This window comes from Amphiprion ocellaris, chromosome 4, assembly GCF_022539595.1.
Source record: "Amphiprion ocellaris isolate individual 3 ecotype Okinawa chromosome 4, ASM2253959v1, whole genome shotgun sequence".
In the NCBI taxonomy this organism is placed as follows: Eukaryota; Metazoa; Chordata; class Actinopteri; family Pomacentridae; genus Amphiprion; species Amphiprion ocellaris.
The window spans coordinates 10,834,384-10,852,443 of NC_072769.1; the positions used below are offsets into that span (position 1 = coordinate 10,834,384).

Consider the following 18,060-nt stretch of genomic DNA (forward strand, 5'->3'; position numbering starts at 1 on the left):
TCATCTAATCTTGCACTGAACTATTATTGTGCGACAAAGTAATGATACTTAAATCAAGCTGCATATAAAGTGTGTTGGTGCGTTAACAAACTGGCTAATGGAGGAAATAGTTTCTCGGATGGTTGGCCACCATGTTGGATTCTGTTCACCTGAGTTCAACCAACTTTAATTCCAGGTATTTTATCTGCTTCATGTTTGAATCCATTAAGTTCTCTGTGCTGCGGTTTATGTTAAACAGAAGAAAAATTCAGAACGAGACCATTAAACACATTAACATTAGTCAGGTTTAATGATCATCACTCGTGTTTATCTTGTGAATTACCAGTTGCGATAATGACCGCTGAAGAGACGCAGCGATGCTGTGAGGAATAAAGAGCAGCAGCTGCTTGTCCTGAATAGTAAATTAATGGCATTGGTGTGAAAGTTGGGTGACTTTCATTGTTGTAGTGCAGGAGGAGGAGGGGTCATGGAATTTTTAGCGTTTTCTGTAAAGGACAAACCCACATGTTAATAAGATTATGGTATAATATGATATCATATCTGCTTAATCTCTTTTAAAGATAACACAGATGAAGGTCGAGATAATGGCTGCGCTGGCTTATAGGAGAGCTGATAAAACTCAGGATGGTGCTTAGGTGGCATGTTTAGCCCTCGAACAGTCTTCACCAGCAGAGAAAGGTTTTTGTTGAATTATTACACTTTCTATCTTTCATGTGCACTGTCTTTGATTTTTCCAGTTCCTTTTCAATTAAGACTTGCCCAAGGCCATGTTCAGAAAGACAAGATTGCTGAATAGAAAAACACAGCCCCTAAATCTTCTTAATTCTTCCATCAGCACAAAGCTGAGGGTTCCAGCAGAGAAACACAAGTTTTCCAGGGTTCTGTGTTTGCCAATCTGAGGCAGGCCTACATTACTGGCGGACTTTTTTCGAACATGATTGCTGTTTAACTGATGACCCTGATGTCACTGATTTTGCAAAATCCTTTCTCATAGCGTCAAAAATCACTCTGCGGTTTGCCGCCATACTCATTTATGTGTTGTTTAGTTGTTCTTCATTGGTTTACAGGTACCTAAAACAACACACCAGGCTGTTTCAGTCCAAATAGCCGCATACTGGCAGTGTGTGACACAGCAAAATTCAGTTCACAGGAACAAGGTTTTTCCTCTGGGAGCTGAGCTGTTGCCAGGTTTAGTCCAGCAGCTTCTGTTTTCTGCCCTCTTTGATCAATACATGTTTTGGCTTCATGAGTCCGTCAGTCTGTCCGTTCTATAGTTGTCAACCATATTGTTTTTCAGGATCCAGATTTTTATTTCAATGTGATAATTAATAATTGAAAGTGTAAATGCGTTTGCTGACTCACACACACACACTGGAGGCTCCTGCTGGTCAGCACAGTGTAATGTGTCTCTCTGTTTGGACAGCAAAATCATTTATCTTCTCTCTGGGGGCGTAAACGCTCTGCCGAGTGTGCAGGTTGCAGTCTTGATGGCTGCTAGCAGGGACAGGATGCGGGCATCACCGATCACATCTGCACTGGTCTCATGGTCTGAGTGTGAATACGAAGCTTGTTAATTTTTAAGTTCTTCTCCAGGGTTCATTACAGAGTTGTTGATAAGCAGCACTCTTGGCTGCAGTGTTATTATAAGAAAATGATGATCCAATTTCAGTTCTTGTGTTGGTGTAAGATTTGTTAAACGTGAAGTCACCCACATGTCTTAGCCACCATTTTCTCAACTTGTTTGCTCTTTCTTTTGCAGCTGAAGCTTGAAGATCGATCTATTGTCATCAGAGACATCGTGCGACGGAATAACTCTAATGTAAGTGGAGTATTCAGTCTGTTGATAACTCTTTCACCTTCTCTCTGCACCCCTCTCATTCTGTCTCATTTTTTCTACCTTTTTCAGTCCAGTGTTTCTCTTTGTCAGTCATGTCACTGCTCAGTGCTCTGTTGCATTTGCTGCCTCAGACATGACTGGAATACCACCGCAGGTCGGCACTCACAGAAGACTAAAGGGAGACTTCTTGTTTTAACGCAGTGCAACAGCTCACATTCTGAATATAAATTCAACATTAACCCTCTGAACATCGAGCAGTTTTTGGATGTTTTTCTGCTCCTGTCAAATTTTTATCCCCTGTGAGCCAATTTGTCACATCCTGCTCCTCTATGGAAACAGCACAACCATAAGCTAGAATGCTGTAAATCATAAAAAAAAACAATTTTTTTTTGGCAGAAATAAAAATGGACAGCGTTTTTCAAAGTCCCCACAGATGTTCCCAATATTGGTAGAAATGGTGGCTCTGCATTCTATAGATCTTTACCTACGTACATTTTTATACATTTCCATACTTGTCTCTGCTCTTTGTAGACACAGCCTGCAGTGCAGCTGAAAAGTCTCTCAATTTTTGTCACATGGTAACAGTGGTGTCACTTATCGCTTCAATTTTTGTTTTTTTTTACAGAAACTAGTTTGCGCAAATTGTTTATTTGGGGGTGAATTTTTAAATTAGACACGTAGAAGTGATTTTGAAGAAATATCACATTATAAATATTATATTTGGTACATTTTCACTATGAAACCAGAAGTCACACTTGATCAGTTTAAGGATTGCAAGAAAGTTAAAAATCTGACCATTCTTTCTGTTCTCACAGTTTCTGATTCTGAAAATTGATGAAACTTTGGCTTTTTTTTTTTTCAAAGATAAAATGCTTTTCAATCCTACCGGCAGGTTTTTGGATTCAGAGGGTTAAACTGTGAGACTGTCTTTTTGTTTAAATTCACGTCAGATGTTTTTTTTCACAAATGAAAAGCTCACAGGAAGCACATGAAAATTTCTCTTCGTAACCCCATAAAGTAATGCAGATGATGTGTTTCTGTGTTTGTCGTATTGCAGGACAACCAGTGTGGTATTGTGACTAACATCGACATCGAGTGTGCCGTGAAGTTAGTGGGAACAAATTGTGTACTGTATCCAGTCAACAGCAAAGACTTGCAGCACATCTGGGTAAGACGGTAACAATTACTTTAATATTCACATGCAAGATCTTGTAGCTGAGCTTCAATTTGCAAGTCAACACATTCTTAGTATTCTCAGGATTTCTTTCTAGATTATTTGAGAAAATATGCTCATCCTCTACTGTCAGCTGTTACTGCATATTACATGCACTGAAAAGGTCCGTTTTCAAAGTTTTGGACCTCGAAAATGAAGCTTTACCAATTGTATTTCTCTTATACCACAAGAAATACGTTTAAATACTTGCATTTAGCAGCAGCAGGAACACTCATTACATATCAATTGATGTGATCAGTCAATGATTATGATGATAACAAAAGACAGGGAGTGTTTTATTGCACTATTTTTGGGATAATCTAGTGTTTGAATAAATTCTGAACACAAAATGATTAATCTCATTGGATAGTTATGTATAATTTTGTACCCAGATAGTTTCTTGGTGCCAATGATCTGCTTAACTTTTTTATTAATAATAGCATTAGTCCAAAAACATGCCAAAGTTAAACTAACTGTGACCGTGACAGTGTTTCAGAGACCTGCAGTGAATAATCTGACGCTTCAGCAGTGTTGATTTATCAGTTATGTAGAAAATGAGTGTGACCTACAAGCTATTACTCCGCCTCCTTTTATAATTACTGTGTCTAAGGTAACACTGTGATAAAATGTGAAATTGATCGCGGTTCCGTTGTCGTGTTTCTTCCAGTCTTTTATGTATGGCGACTACATTGCCTACGACTTCTGGCTGGGGAAAGTGTATGACCTGACCAATCACATCATCCTCAAGCTTTCAAACGGAGCCAGGTAGACTGTGTGTGTGTGTGCGTGTGCGCGTGTGTGTGTGTGTGTGCGCGCGTGTGTGTGTGTGTGTGTGTGCGTGCGTGCGTGTGTTGTGACCGTGTGGCAGTATGTCAGAGTGTGTGAGCATTCGCATGCCGGTTCACATTCATCAGTGACAAATCCAGTGAATGTCAGCGAGTCCTCCTTCTCTCTCTTCGCCTCCCTCCAGGTGCTCCATGAGTGTGGAAGACGGTGCCAAGCTTTACGACGTCTGTCCGCATGTCAGTGATTCGGTACGTAGCCAGGAGCTCTTATCTGTCACTTCAGGTACATTTTCTTCATAAGTTCTCTCTCAGAGCCGCACTCGCTCAGGTGTCTGATCACTTTTGAAAAAGCTGAAGCCCACACAGAAGCTGTAACACGGGTGACTGATGTTACCTTATATATGGTGTTCTTTGTCTATTTGGTGCTACAAGAAGGTATGAAATTTATGAGTTCTATGTTTTTGTGATTCTGTCCAGTTGCAAAAAAAAAAAAAAAAAAAATTGAGGTTACCTTGATGTTTGTATTTCTTTCAATTCTCACTTTATTTTAGAACATATGTACAAAGTGTTGTATGTTTGAAAGCATTCCTATAGACATATTTTTTTGGATAATGTAACATTATTTCATCTCTGTTTTTTATTGTGTAGTTTCACTGTTTACTAAGCTGTTACATTTTTATGTTCTCCTGACAGCACTATTTACCATACAGTATTCCACATACAGTGGTGGAAAAAAGTTTTCGGACACCCTTAAAATTTTACACAATCTCAAATATTATCATGAAATATCTGTGGAATAATCTTTATTGTGTTTCAAAAGGTGTGGCTGCATTAGACAGACACAAATACAGATGATTTTTTTTGTTTCTTGTTTACAAAAAAATAGTTTGGGATATAAAACGACTAAACATGTTCTCTGTAAACTTAGCGATGAACTTATATGCAAAAAAATATATATTGTATTTTTTTAATCCCATAAAAAATATTTCCGTTGTATTCTTTTTTACAGAAAATGTAAAATTATTTGCAAATATGTTGCATTGTAACTATAACACAAAACATTGTTTGCTTAACTTTAGCAAGTTATATATAACACAGTTTCTAGTTAGCTCGAACATTTCGGATATTGTGCTCTCATTTCTTTGATTATATTCTTGTCTCTGTTATTTCTCAGGGTCTCTTCTTCGATGAGGCGTACGGCTTTTATCCAGGCCAGGTCCTCATTGGTCCAGCCAAAGTCTTCTCTAATGTACAGTGGCTGTCAGGGGTCAAACCTGTCCTCAGCAGGAAATGCAAGTTCAGGGTGGTGGTGGAAGAGGTAAGGCGATGAGGATAGTCTTTGATTTTAACATCTTTAACACAACTCTTAGGTAAACAGAAGTAAACTTAATAGAATCACAACCTGATTAAAAAAAAAAATTTATTTATTTTATTTTTTTTATTCGCTGCAATATACAGCCCTGCATCTCTCTATATGAACAGTATAACCATAGCCAAAGTAGAGAGGACACAAACGTGTTTTTGGTGCAGTATGTAATGCTATAAATCCTAAAAAATAAAAATGAAAGTTGTATCTCTTGTCTCTATTTCACAAAAATTGAAAAACATAGAAACATGTACAACATTCACCAACACTGGACAAAAACAGTGTCTCTGTTTACTGTAGATTTGTTTCCCCATTTGTGTTCTATCTGCTCTGTGTAAATACAGCCTGCAGTTCAGCTCTAAAGTCACTGACATTTTGGCCGCTGCCAGTTTGCTAATGGCTTCACAGTTGTGCTGAGGAACGCAGAATTTTAAGGTTTTTTATTTGAACATTTAAGATAAAGTGACTTTGTTATAGTATCTGAATTTTTAGCTTAGATTTAGTTATTTTCAACAACAAAAGCAAAAGTCACCCAGAAGTTCAAAGACTGTGGGAATTTTTGAAAATGTGACTATTTTTTATGTTTTACAGTGTTTTGCTCTGATAAATTATGTAATTTTGGCAATAAAAAGCATACCAATCAAAGTGTGGTGGGTTTTGGAATTCAGAGGGTTAATGTAAGTTTTTGATTCTGTATATTTATGAGTTGAGTTGGTCTTTTGTTTCCTCTTTTTTTTAAGGACATGCTGTGTCAGAGTAAAATACTTGAGTGGACTGAGTTTACATGTAATCTACGTATATGCAGTTGCCTAAATACTCACTTTGCAGCCACTGTTTCCCTCAGGTGAAGGTGGTGGAGCTGAAAGTGACGTGGATCACAAAGAGCTACTCCCCCAAAGGCTCTGACAGCGTTTATCCACCTCCCTCCACCATCACGCAGGAAAATCTCTGCAGGTCAGTACCGTTACTGTTGAAGAGGGTTACAATCAAAATAATGTCTGCCTAACTGTGGTTGCTGCTTAATTTCTGAAAAGTATGGCATTGATCGATTGAGGTGGTGGCTGTGGTATCTAATCGGGATTTAATTTGCAAGATTTTTATGGACGTCTTAAGAAAAGGTTTTTCAAGAGATCCGTTTTTAGCCAATGTTTGCACCTGAATCACACAAATACAGAACAAATTGATTCTATGTGGTGTTGTGAAGTAAAGTCATTCTCCTGGTTGGGTTTAGGGTGAGACGCCTGGGCTACTATGACCACACCCAGAGACAGCTGGGAGAGAGAGCCCTCTATGTCTTCCCTGCTAAAGGTGATGCCACACGGATGACCTGTGAAGGACATGAGGGTGCCCCTGTTCTGCCCGAAGATCCTGTTGTTAGGAAGGTGTGGATAGATTTGCATTAGCTTCTTCATGAATTGTCAAGAAAAGATTCAAATAATACTCTTTTATATGTAAAGAACTGCTGTATTCTATAATATCTGATGTATAAATGTAGAGCAGCGGCATGTTAGCACTTAGAGTCACTCTTTTACATGAGATGTTAAGGAACTGAGATGATCCTGAATCCTGGTATATTTTAAGAATGTTGTTCTTGAATCTTGGAGACCCCTCAGCGTTACGGTGATTGACAGCACTTGCGAAATACAAAGTTATTTTTTTTTATCATCCTCAGGCTCTCACATTGTGTGTGTGTGTGTGTGTGTGTGTGTGTGTGTGTGTGTGTGTGTGTGTGTGTGTGTGTGTGTGTGTGTGTGTGTGTGTGTGTGTGTGTGTGTGTGTGTGTGTGTGTGTGTGTGTCTCCTGCAGTTGAAAAGGCTGTTCAAGAAGGAGTCTGGGAAGAAGACGGAGAACGCTGACTTGCAAGGTACCAAACAACACTCTGTAGAGAAACACAGTATTCAGAGGAACATACAGTATACACACACACACACACACACACACACACACACACACACACACACACACACACACACACACACAGTAATTTATCATCTGCGGTTATGTAACTTTAAATTTCACACAGATAAGACATTAGTGGTGTATATAGTTGCTGATAACTAAGAAGGGTTTACCGTTTAGAAATGCAGTAGATATTTTTTGATTGGAGTTCAGTCTGTTGAAATAAAATAACGTCATGTAGCACGAACGGAAACGCAAGAACATCAGTAAATGAGAGGGGAATGAATGAATTGGTAGCTGAATTTTTTGACTATCATAACCATTTTTACTGAAATGTGTGTGTTTTGGGGCGTGGCTGTGTATGCAATGTAATTTTTGTGATAGTTTACAAAAATCAGCATCACATTTACATTCAAACAACTGCTGCGAACTAAATGTCTCCATGCAAAGCAGAGTGTGAATTATTTAAAGTTCCTGTGAGACATCAGGCAGTCCTTTACACGAATGCAGTTGGGTACAGAAGGAACAGACTAATTGGAAATTGTGCTGAAGTGCAGAACACTTGAGCTGAGAAATATGTTTGTCTGCATGATCCAGGAAAATGGAGGATGACTGTGTGTCTGTCTGGAAAGTAGACTGAGCTTTTTGTTGCTTCTTATAAAACGTTCTTCACGCATAAATAGCCTATATACTCATGTCTAAATGCTGATTATTTTTTTAACATACAGTACTGTTTAATTTCCTGTCTCTGAAAATTATTCATCCTTAAACTACACTGACATCCTAATGCATCCGTCTAATGCATTCCGCTTTCACGAATTTCCTTGGGGATCAATAAAAGTCCATCTTTTCTTTTGTTTGTCTCCAACCAGGCGAGCACAAATCCGAGCAGACGGACTCGTCTCATCCAAACAACAACGGCCCTGTTCCCAACCAGAACCCTCCGGACTCCCAGAACACCAACGACTCCTCGGTAGAACACGGAGAGCAGGACGCCGACGACGAGGCTGCAGAAGACACTGACGATACCAGGTCTGTTCACGTCTTACACGGTTGTTTTTTTTGTTTTACGCTTTCACCGGTGTCAGAGGCACTGGACACTTGCACAGTGTTTGCACAGTTCTAAGACCTTTTGTTAATTTTTGCAGTATTTTTTTTGTGAAAATTATTTTTATTGGAGTTTTACTGAGACTGCATGTAATGGGAATTTACGCTAGCCTGAACATGTCTGAGGCCAAAGTTTGAGGTGTTGTGTTGAAGTGCATTATTTTTGTTTCAGTGGACATAATAACAGAAACTCCTTATCCATATCCTCTCCCACACAGCAACCACTTCTAAATCAACTGTGTCATCAGTGCAGTGTTTTATGTATTTCAATTAGTGACACTGTTGCATTGATTTACATCTTTGCCTTTGGAAGGAATAAGGTCAAATCACTGCCCTACATCACGCTGCAGGAGTTAGGGGCTAATTATTCACCTTATAGTAATTTACCCAGCAGAGTTACCTTGCAAATGTAAAGTGTAAATCCAGTCATGTTCAAGTTTGATTTGGATTATTAATGAAGCTGAGTTTCTTAATGAAATCAATTATATGAGAGTTCGAGAGAAAGGTAGATATCAGGCAGTACATTTTAATTTAATGTTATATTGGAGTGAAAGTGATCGAAATATGTTGTGTCAGTTTGGAAACCAGAGACCAGCGCCTGGCGGAGAGCCTTGCAGCCATTTCAAAAAGTTCTAATGACCACAGAGCTCGTGCGCTGAGTGCTTTGGGTGCATAGCACATGGGCACGTATGCCCTGATTACCAGATCCCTGGATCATTACTGCCCTTCTCTCCACTATTCTTGTCAAAATAAAGGGAAAAATACCAAAAGTAACAGACACAGAGCTGCTTGATTGTGAAAATGTGAATCTTTAAAAGCTTCATAAATAGTGTATTTATTTTAGATCTGTTCCACTGGATTTCATTATATTTCATTCCTGTTATAGTGTCAACATTCCCTCCTTCAGATGTTTCATACAACCTTGATTCAGTGATCACAGAACGTCATTGAACTAAATATCAGTGGATATTTGGTCTGCACTTAAAGCATGCAATATGAAGCTGTTACCTTGTGTTTTAGGAAATAGTTTCAGTATTTTCTTCATTAATTAAAAGGAAGTCAAAAAATCAATAGAATATTCAACAGATTAATCAGTGATGATGATAAATGTTAGTTGCTATCACTTACAGTACAATGAAAAACATCCCATTGCTCTGTGTGTGTTTCTTTTATGTGACTGTGACCCGGCTGCAGCTCTCTGACGTCGTCGGCGAGCTCCACGGCGTCCTCTCAGAGCGGCGGTCTGGGAACAAATCGCAAGAAGAGCATCCCGCTGTCCATCCGCAACCTGAAGAGGAAGCACAAGAAGAAGAGGACCAAGTTCTCGCGGGAGTTTAAGCCTGGAGACCGGTGAGTGAAAATCAGAGCAATTCTTGTTCATTTCTTGTCCTCTGTTCTGTTATTCACTTCTCTGTTATTGTACATCTTTTTCTTTCTCCACTCTGTATGCTACTATCTAGTACTGCCGCTTTAAAAAATGTTTTATCTGCAGTCTGAATGATAAATCAGTGGGCTAATATCACCAACTGAGACTGGCCTGTCACAGACATACCATATTAACTTATGTGGTGTCTGATAAGCGTCGGTTTAAAAACTTACTTTGTTTATTACTCCGTCAAGGTGCACGGCGGAGTTAAGTGACGATCGGCATACGTTTGTTAGTCTGTTAGTCTGTCTGTGTGCAACATTACTCAAAAACACACTGACGGATTTGGACAAAATTTTCAGGGAAGGTCAGAAATGGCACAAGGACCAAGTGATTAGATTTTGGCAGTTATGCAGCTTATAGTCTGGATCCACAGCTTTGTTAAGGATTTCTGTATCATTGCGAGATAGCGGCACGGCGTCACTGTAACTATGACAACAAATGAATGTTACCTCATCTGCCTGCTAACGATCACATGATTGTGATCCTACTACAAATCCACCGCTGCAGACTTATCAGGATTTACCCGTGGGAAATCATAGAACGACAGCAGCCTTGGTGGAGTACTGCACTCTGAGTTCTTTTCTTGTTTAAAAAAGGTGTCATAACAGTTTGTCTGGTAGTGTATCACTGACTCCATTGTTTATAGCACTGACTGCAGCACATGCAGCAGAGTGCATATCAGTGCTGAGCAGACAGCAGTCAAGCTTCACTAACTAGTCTGTGAAATACATTGCTGAAAAGTCGATAAATAAGGTCCCTAACATTTTCCTTTTTTAAATATAACTCTAGCATAAAATCCAGTGTTGATCCGGCTCTTTATTATCCACTGATATCCTCTTCATTTTCTCCTACCAGCACTTCTGTCTGACAGTTGGCCATCTTTTCTGTATATTTAATGACTCATCAGATCAATGTTGGGACTGGATGAAGTCTGATGATCAACTGAAGTGTTTTGACATTTGATAGACATTTAAGGCTGATAAGTCTGATGCTTCTCCTGCTGCTCTGCCTGGAAGGCGAAATAAAACTTAGACCAGCGACATCAAGCAGTCACAGCTGGTTTCCCTGTGAAATCTGCCAACACTGTGTTGGTCTGTTTGTCCGACCTCTCTTGTTTGTCAAAGGGCTTGTGTCTCGATATGTCCAACAGTGACACTGGAGCTCGACAGCATGTGCACACAGAAAGCCTTTCAGTGCAGACTACTGATGGTGTCATTTCCTCCACCACACAGTTACACTCATCCTCAGTTTACAAAACACTCACACTGCACACACTCTTTCTGTCTGTTGTGACTCCACCAAACACGCCCCAACGCTGTCTTGGTTTCCTCTTCTTTGCCATTAAGATACCAATTAAATTCAAGGTCTCCAAAATAAAACCTTTTAAGTGCGCCAGTGTCAGTTATAAAAAAATCTGTTTTTGCAGATCAGTCATTTTCTTTGTTTCTTTCTTTGTTCTGAATATGCTAAAGAAGGTTCAATTTGAAATTAAGTAAAAGGAATTGAACAGCAAGAAGACGGCAGTTAAGGATCGCAGTACTCGACTTTAGTTTTGTGCATCCTGTCACATCTTCAGACTCACTTTGGACAGTTTTTAGGATCAAAGGGTCTAAATTGATGCAGCAGGACCAGAGATGGATGGTGGTGAGTCAGAATAAAATGATCAGAGCAGAACTGAGTAGTAGAGGAAAGGAAAAATGAGAGAAGATTGGGATTTCAAGAGGAAGAAAAACAAATGAGATGAAGATGAATAGTAAATAGGTTAAGATGATGCGCTAAGATGAAGGCTAAAATACAAGCAAAACAATTGAATTGTACATTTTTGTTTCTTATGTATATGAATATTTCTTAATTTTAAGGCCAAACTCTTTTTAATGTTTTTTTCCAGGGTGGCAGTGGAAGTCGTATCCACAAAGACAACGGCTGATGTGATGTGGAAGGACGGTCGGGTGGAGAAGGGGATCCGATCAAATGACCTCATCCCCATTCAGCACCTCGATAGCCACGAGTTTTGCCCCGGGGACTTTGTGGTAGACAAACGACGTAAGAAATATGAATTGAATTCACTACTTTTTAATATTTGCTGTTTCATTTTTTGTTGTCTGTTTTTTTCAGACAGAGTGTGTCAGATTTCCGTCTTTGTGTGATAAAATGATGTTTTTTTTTATGTGGGCCACTCTGCCACCAAGTACTTACATGACGATGCCAGTAGAGCAGCATCTAGGTCATTTGTAGAAACTGTGCCAGGTTTGTGTGTTCTGTGAAATGGACGGGAAACACAGAGACGTTCCAGCCAACCAAAGTTTTCTCTTTTTTTCCCCCGACAAATGCAGTCATAGAGATTTCCAGTGTATGTGCTTTGTGCAATATGTTTTGCAGCTAAATCGTTAATGTGTGTGTCTCTGCTCCCCCTTCAGCCCAAGCCCTGCAGGACCCAGGAGTGTACGGTGTGATCCAGTCTGGCGATCACAGGGGCAGAACATGTGTTGTAAAGTGGATCAAACTCAACTCCACCAGTGATGATGTGGAGGTCAGTCAGGAGAACTGTGGCTGTGATTAAAGACTGTGACAATGTTTGTGTCAGAAAATGAAAAATGACATTTAAGTGCTGCAGAGGGAGAATAAGTATGCAGCAACCATAGTATTAATGTATGTTTTTTGGCTTTGTTTGAATGTAGGTTATCGGTGTGGAGGAGGATGTCAGCGTGTACGACATCGCTGATCATCCAGATTTTCATTTCCGCACTACCGATATCGTCATTAGAATATGGAACTCAGAGAACGGACAAAACGACTGTGAAAATGAGGTGAACACAATTTCGCTTTCCTTTCCGCTGTCCTTTTATAAGCATTTCCCTGAAGGTGTCCCTGCCTGTTTGGTAAGACAAGATTAGACAAGACTGGACAAAACAACACTGTCTCTGCGGAGGTTGTTGTCTTTTCAACATACTACAGCGCTGCATCTCATGTTGTTTCAGTAGATCTGAGTGCAAAAAAAAAAACAATTTGGCCGTTATTCTACCGCTTTCCTGTTGGTGTGAGACAAATTTTTCTCCACCTCAATCCAGAAGGTTGACACATAATGATGCCTGTCTGATGATTTAAGCAGTCACGGGTGCTTCAACTCGCTGACTGGCCCTTAACCTACATCTTTGTTGAAAACAATTTTGCTCTTGTCCTAAACACAGTGCTGTGTTGATATTAGAGCTTTAGCTCCGGTTCATACTAGCCTAACTAAACTTCTACAGGGTGGGCCATAAGTTTCCGTACATAGGAAAAATTAACATTGTATGTTGGACAACAGTTTTTATTTATATAATGTGCTCTATATTATTACCATTGTTTCGAAAACACATATTAATACGTGTTTTCCACTGTTGATGAACTTGCATTAGCACAGTTGAAATTATGCTTGCAATGGTGTTGGTGATACATTCCTTGAGATGATTTATGCCTCGTATCTTCACCTGATACACCATGGCCTTCAAGTGCTCCCAAAGATAACATCAAACGCATCTTCTAGGGTATCTGAAATATAAATATACATTACACATTTTTCTGTGTATGAAAACTTATGGCCCACACTGTATAGCTAGCCTGGCGGTGGCAGAACATTATATTAACTGTTCTAACTTCACTAACCCTGCAAAATATTACTTTATCATCTTTGTGTATATCCAGTTTTAGCATTTTTTTTTCAGAAATACCTCAACCATACCATGTCATATCATTTATAGATGTCAACTTTCTAGCTTACTGCTAATGTCTAACTCATGGACTGATACTGATTATTAGTTGTGAAGGAGACCAACAATGGAGATGTCTGTGTTTTATTTTTGTAACCCTCAGTGGTGCCTCATAAAAGTTTGAAGTCATCATGAAAACGTTCACCGGTTTTGTTTGCTTTTAATATCTAAAGCAGCGTTTGGACCCTGAAAGCATCAGACCTAACAAAGTTGATATTTAGTCATTCCTTAGACATAGATGTTGTGGTCAGAAAATTAGAAACACCTGTCAGTAAAATGGAATACAAACTGACAGCTCTGCAAACTACAGCCACTAACATAATCTGACAGCTGAATCAATGCTTTTCTCAAACAGTTCCAGCAAAAACTGAGCGGAATAACCTTCATGTATGCAGGGTCTCTTGCAGTGGCAGACACCTAATGAACCAGCAGCTGAGGGTTTGATAATTTGCTCTATCATTAGTTACATCAATAGAAAACAAACTGGGAACACACTAAGCTTTTCTCTGCAACACCCTCTGGGTAAACTGTCCACATCGCCGACAGACTATTTCATAATCCGACTTTTAAAGCATGTTCATGTCCCTGTAGGGACTGACTGTACTCAGTTTAATGGCTTCATGGCCTTTTAGAGTAACCTAAACAATTTTCTTTAGCCCTGTCCCTAGTAAGGCTTTCAAAATAATATGTCTCTTTAAGGTGTTATGTTATGGAGTAAAAAGCCTTAAAGGGCTTCACATGTCTGTTTACCACAACACATAATAATGCTGTATGATGTGTTCTTGATAATGTTTGTCTCTGCTTTCACCTGCCCTCAGACGTCAGTGGGTCAGGTGTTTAGGGTGGATGTGAGCAGCAAAGTGGAGGTAGTGTGGGCAGACAACTCCATGACCATCGTCCTGCCTCAGGTAAAAAAAAGACAAAGCCTTGATGAAACTGAATGTAATGTTGGACCTTAGAAGTGAGATGTTTGTTGCTGATAGTCTAACAATCTCTCACACACAGTACCTCTACAACGTGGAGTCTGAGATCGAGGAGACGGACTACGACTCGGTGGAGGAAACGAGCAGCGTTCTGTCCACAGAGGAGTGGGAGGACGAGAGCGACAGCTGGGAGACAGACAACGGCCTGACCACGGAGGACGACAGCCACATCAACAATGCAGATATCATTGACACAGCGACTCCGACCCCCACACCCACTGGGTCCACAGTGTTCATCATCCCCCCACAGGAGGGCAGCAAAGCCGGGGTCACCAGTCCCACAAAAGGAGTCCCTGGAGAGGAAGGAGAGGCGTCTGTGGCTGTGGCCACTCCTGCTTCTGGAGGAGGTGTGGAGCTTATTTATATTTATGATCATTTTCATATCAAGGGAATTATATGAACTTCACAATGCAATGCATAAATCACCCTCCACTCATGGGATAATATGTTCTTCATTGAACTAAAGTAGGAGGACTTTTTTGTCCTCAACATAACAGTTGTATTACAGGACAGAGAGGTGAGAGGTTACTTTAGATATTTTTAAACCTTTAGAATTTTGCTCAGTTTTGTTAACCCCTTGACGCCTATTGTCACAAATTCGCAACATACCGCTTTCATTCAGACTGCAGCTGAGATACCGTATCCATTCCCCCAATGCCGTTTTGTGCATATTCAATACATACCTCAGAACCTTTTGCAAGCACTGGTTTCTCTTAGGACCGGTCGGAGTGGGACCTAATTATTATATATCTGTTATTATTATTATATATCTGTTCTATGTGTAATAGACAAATTAACAACCTCCACTTATTTTAGCATCAGCTGGAAAGCAAAAACTGAAAATTTTTTCTTAAATTTAATTGTAAATAAATTCAGGCGTCAAAGGGTTAAGAATGTCCTGCAGGCAGCATTCACTTCCTTTTTTTTTTTTTTTTTTACTAAAACAGTATCCGCTGGGGACATCAATCTGTGCATTCATGTCACAGAAATCTGTCTCCTCTTTGTCACATCTGCAATTGTGCCTGCAGTAATTTGGTGTTCACGTTCTAATTCTGCCTCTTTAGGAACCACTCCAGGAGGAGCCGTTAACGGAGCCGAGAAGCCCAGTAAGGATGGTGCTTCTCGGGGCTTCAGGGAGTTGAAAGAGGCCCTGAAGATCTTGGAGAGCCTGAAGAACATGACTGTGGAGCAGCTGTGGACCGGCGGCTCTCCGACCTCCCCGACATCTGCTGAACCTGCGTCCACGACTAACGTAGCGAGTTCGGTGACGCCAACGGCCCCCGAAAAACCGACCAAGGAGAAACGCTTCCTGGACGACATCAAGAAGCTGCAGGAGAATCTGAGGAAGACGCTGGATAACGTGGCCATCGTGGAGGAGGAGAAGATGGAGGCTGTGGTGGAGGCAGTGGGGAGTGGAGGAGCAGGGACAGAGGTAGGTGTTGAGTAAATGTACAACGTATGAAATTTAAGCTACCTGCTGTCATTAGTTTGCATCTTACCTGCTGGTGTGTTACTGTTCAGGCAGAGAGAGCTGGAGAGGAAAAGCCCCAGCAGGAGCCACTAACACCAGTAGGTGGACAAGAATGGCCCAGTGACTTTCTCAGTGACACTCCAGTATTGTGCCAACAGAGTGGCGGCAAACCTGGCGTGACCTTTACGAGTGCCAAGGGAGAGGTGTTCTCAGTGCTGGAGTGGGCCCCAGGTGAGATGTGGAGATTTGTAATGTTTCACTTTACCGTCATCCTCTTCCTCTTTCTTTGTCACCATCTGCCCTTCTACATTTTTTCTTTTGTTTAAATACGAGGTGCATTTAAAAAGTTCAGAACTTGTGTATGTAAAAATCAAACACTGTACTTCATTTAGACTCGTCTGCCAACCCTGTCTAAGTAATCTCCTTGTGCAGCAATAGACTCCTGTTGTATAAACGTGTCCAGCTGCGTCAAAATGGCAACTCTTCAACTTGAATATCGTTCTGGGGAAGAGGGAGCCAAACTAGCATGTAGGGCGAGTGGAGAGTGATAATTGCGTTTAGGTTGTTTGCACTGAATGTTCTCACATCTGTAAAACTGCAGCAGGGATGTGGTTTTACAGACGTATGCTACGTATATCTTATATGGCCGGAATAAGCAATGAAGATGTTTTAAAATTACTAAACAGAAATTAGACGTTATTGAACAAAATTAGGAAACGGCAAGCAACATTTTTTGAACACGTCATAAGGAAAGAGACTCTGGAATATATTGTAACGAATGGAAAAATTAATGGAAAGAGAGGCCAAGGCAGACAGAGAATGAAAATGATAGACGGACTTGTATCATGGCTACACATGGAACAGGCAACAGTCACAATTCAGAAAACAAAAGATCGGATTAGACAGAGGAAAATGGTCACCTGTGTTGAATGGCATGGCACTTGATTGACTGAATGTTCTCCTTGAGACACCTCAGGACGTTACAGTAGAACTCTGACCTTGACATTCCGGCCCTGGCTGATCAATTTTTGATGCACAATAGGGCTGAAACGATTCCTCGAGTTATTCGAGTATTTTGATTACTAAAATTCCTCCAAGCAAAATTTTCTGAATCGAGGCTTCGTTTAATCAACTACATGCTAGACCCCAGGTCATGAAATGGCGGACAGTGGTGCGAGGCCGGACAGACTTCATTCGATACAAACCGGGTCCTTAAATTTGATGAGATGCTTCTATTTTAACCAGCGCATCTTTTCTATTGTTTACGGCAGGAGGCCCCAACCAGTCCGAGGTCTAAACTGTCGTCTAAACGAGCCGTCGGTGAACCAAAACAAGGAAAAATTCAGCTACTGCACAGTTTATTTCTCACCTCAAATGCTGTCATAAATATTTTTTCCTGAAGTGTTTTAGAAATAAAAGAGAAAGTTTGCGGCCGAGCCACTGTGTTTATCCGATGCATCTGCCGGACTGTCAAGCTGAAAGCTTGGTCACGTGACCACGTAGCGGCCCGCTGTAGCTCGAGGGCTGTCATGTGACAATGTTGGCCCGCTAGTGACCGCCCACCATGTGTGCGATTTTCAGATGTGGTGCATTTGCATGCGGGAAAAACGCATCTAGTGGACACTTACCTACACTGTATGTTTTCTGTAAGGATTCAGGCACTGTGCCGGAATTCCGGCGTGCAGCGCTGGTGTTTGGCTCAAAAAAAAAAAAAAGATAGGACTACATTGCCAATGAGTTCATCTACCAATGGAATGAGGGGAACGCAGCTTTTGCTCTCAACCAAACTAATATCACTAGCCAATGGGAATTAGAGCTGGTGCGGGTCTTAGAAAGACGTTGAGATCCAGCTGCATTTAAGTCCATACCAGCACGCAAAGAGCACAGTATTCCACCAAGGGTTCTCAGTCGTTGTATAATTTCCGACTGATAAGTCCGTAGCAGTGGATTTGTAGTAGGATCGCAATCATGTGATGGCCAGCAGGCAGCTGACGTAGTGTTCACTTGTTGTCATGGTTACAGTGATGCTAAATGGCTTTGAGTTTTAGTTGAATGCCCCTGTACTATACTATATATGTACATTACACCTGTACTATACCACATATGTGTCTAGGATGGTTATTTCTGTTGCACAGCGTGTTCACTTCCGCTTCTGATGCTGTAACTCGCATGCCTAGTGCGGAATCCGATTGCTCGATTAATCGCCAGAATAATTGATAGAATA

The 18,060-nt window shown here is 40.6% G+C and overlaps 1 protein-coding gene across 1 annotated transcript in view; it reads left to right on the top strand.

The window, feature by feature from the left end:
• Positions 1-18,060, top strand: part of ube2o (ubiquitin-conjugating enzyme E2O) — a 44,608-nt gene that overhangs the window by 19,989 nt on the left and 6,559 nt on the right. The window contains exons 2-18 of the mRNA XM_023263682.3: positions 1,760-1,819; positions 2,895-3,005; positions 3,718-3,815; positions 4,021-4,084; positions 5,010-5,153; positions 6,046-6,155; positions 6,433-6,583; positions 7,008-7,065; positions 7,973-8,132; positions 9,402-9,557; positions 11,525-11,679; positions 12,054-12,166; positions 12,315-12,443; positions 14,201-14,290; positions 14,388-14,712; positions 15,430-15,797; positions 15,887-16,067. Of these exons, the coding sequence (XP_023119450.1) occupies positions 1,760-1,819; positions 2,895-3,005; positions 3,718-3,815; positions 4,021-4,084; positions 5,010-5,153; positions 6,046-6,155; positions 6,433-6,583; positions 7,008-7,065; positions 7,973-8,132; positions 9,402-9,557; positions 11,525-11,679; positions 12,054-12,166; positions 12,315-12,443; positions 14,201-14,290; positions 14,388-14,712; positions 15,430-15,797; positions 15,887-16,067 (2,473 nt within the window). The remainder of the gene's footprint in view (positions 1-1,759; positions 1,820-2,894; positions 3,006-3,717; positions 3,816-4,020; positions 4,085-5,009; positions 5,154-6,045; positions 6,156-6,432; positions 6,584-7,007; positions 7,066-7,972; positions 8,133-9,401; positions 9,558-11,524; positions 11,680-12,053; positions 12,167-12,314; positions 12,444-14,200; positions 14,291-14,387; positions 14,713-15,429; positions 15,798-15,886; positions 16,068-18,060) is intronic.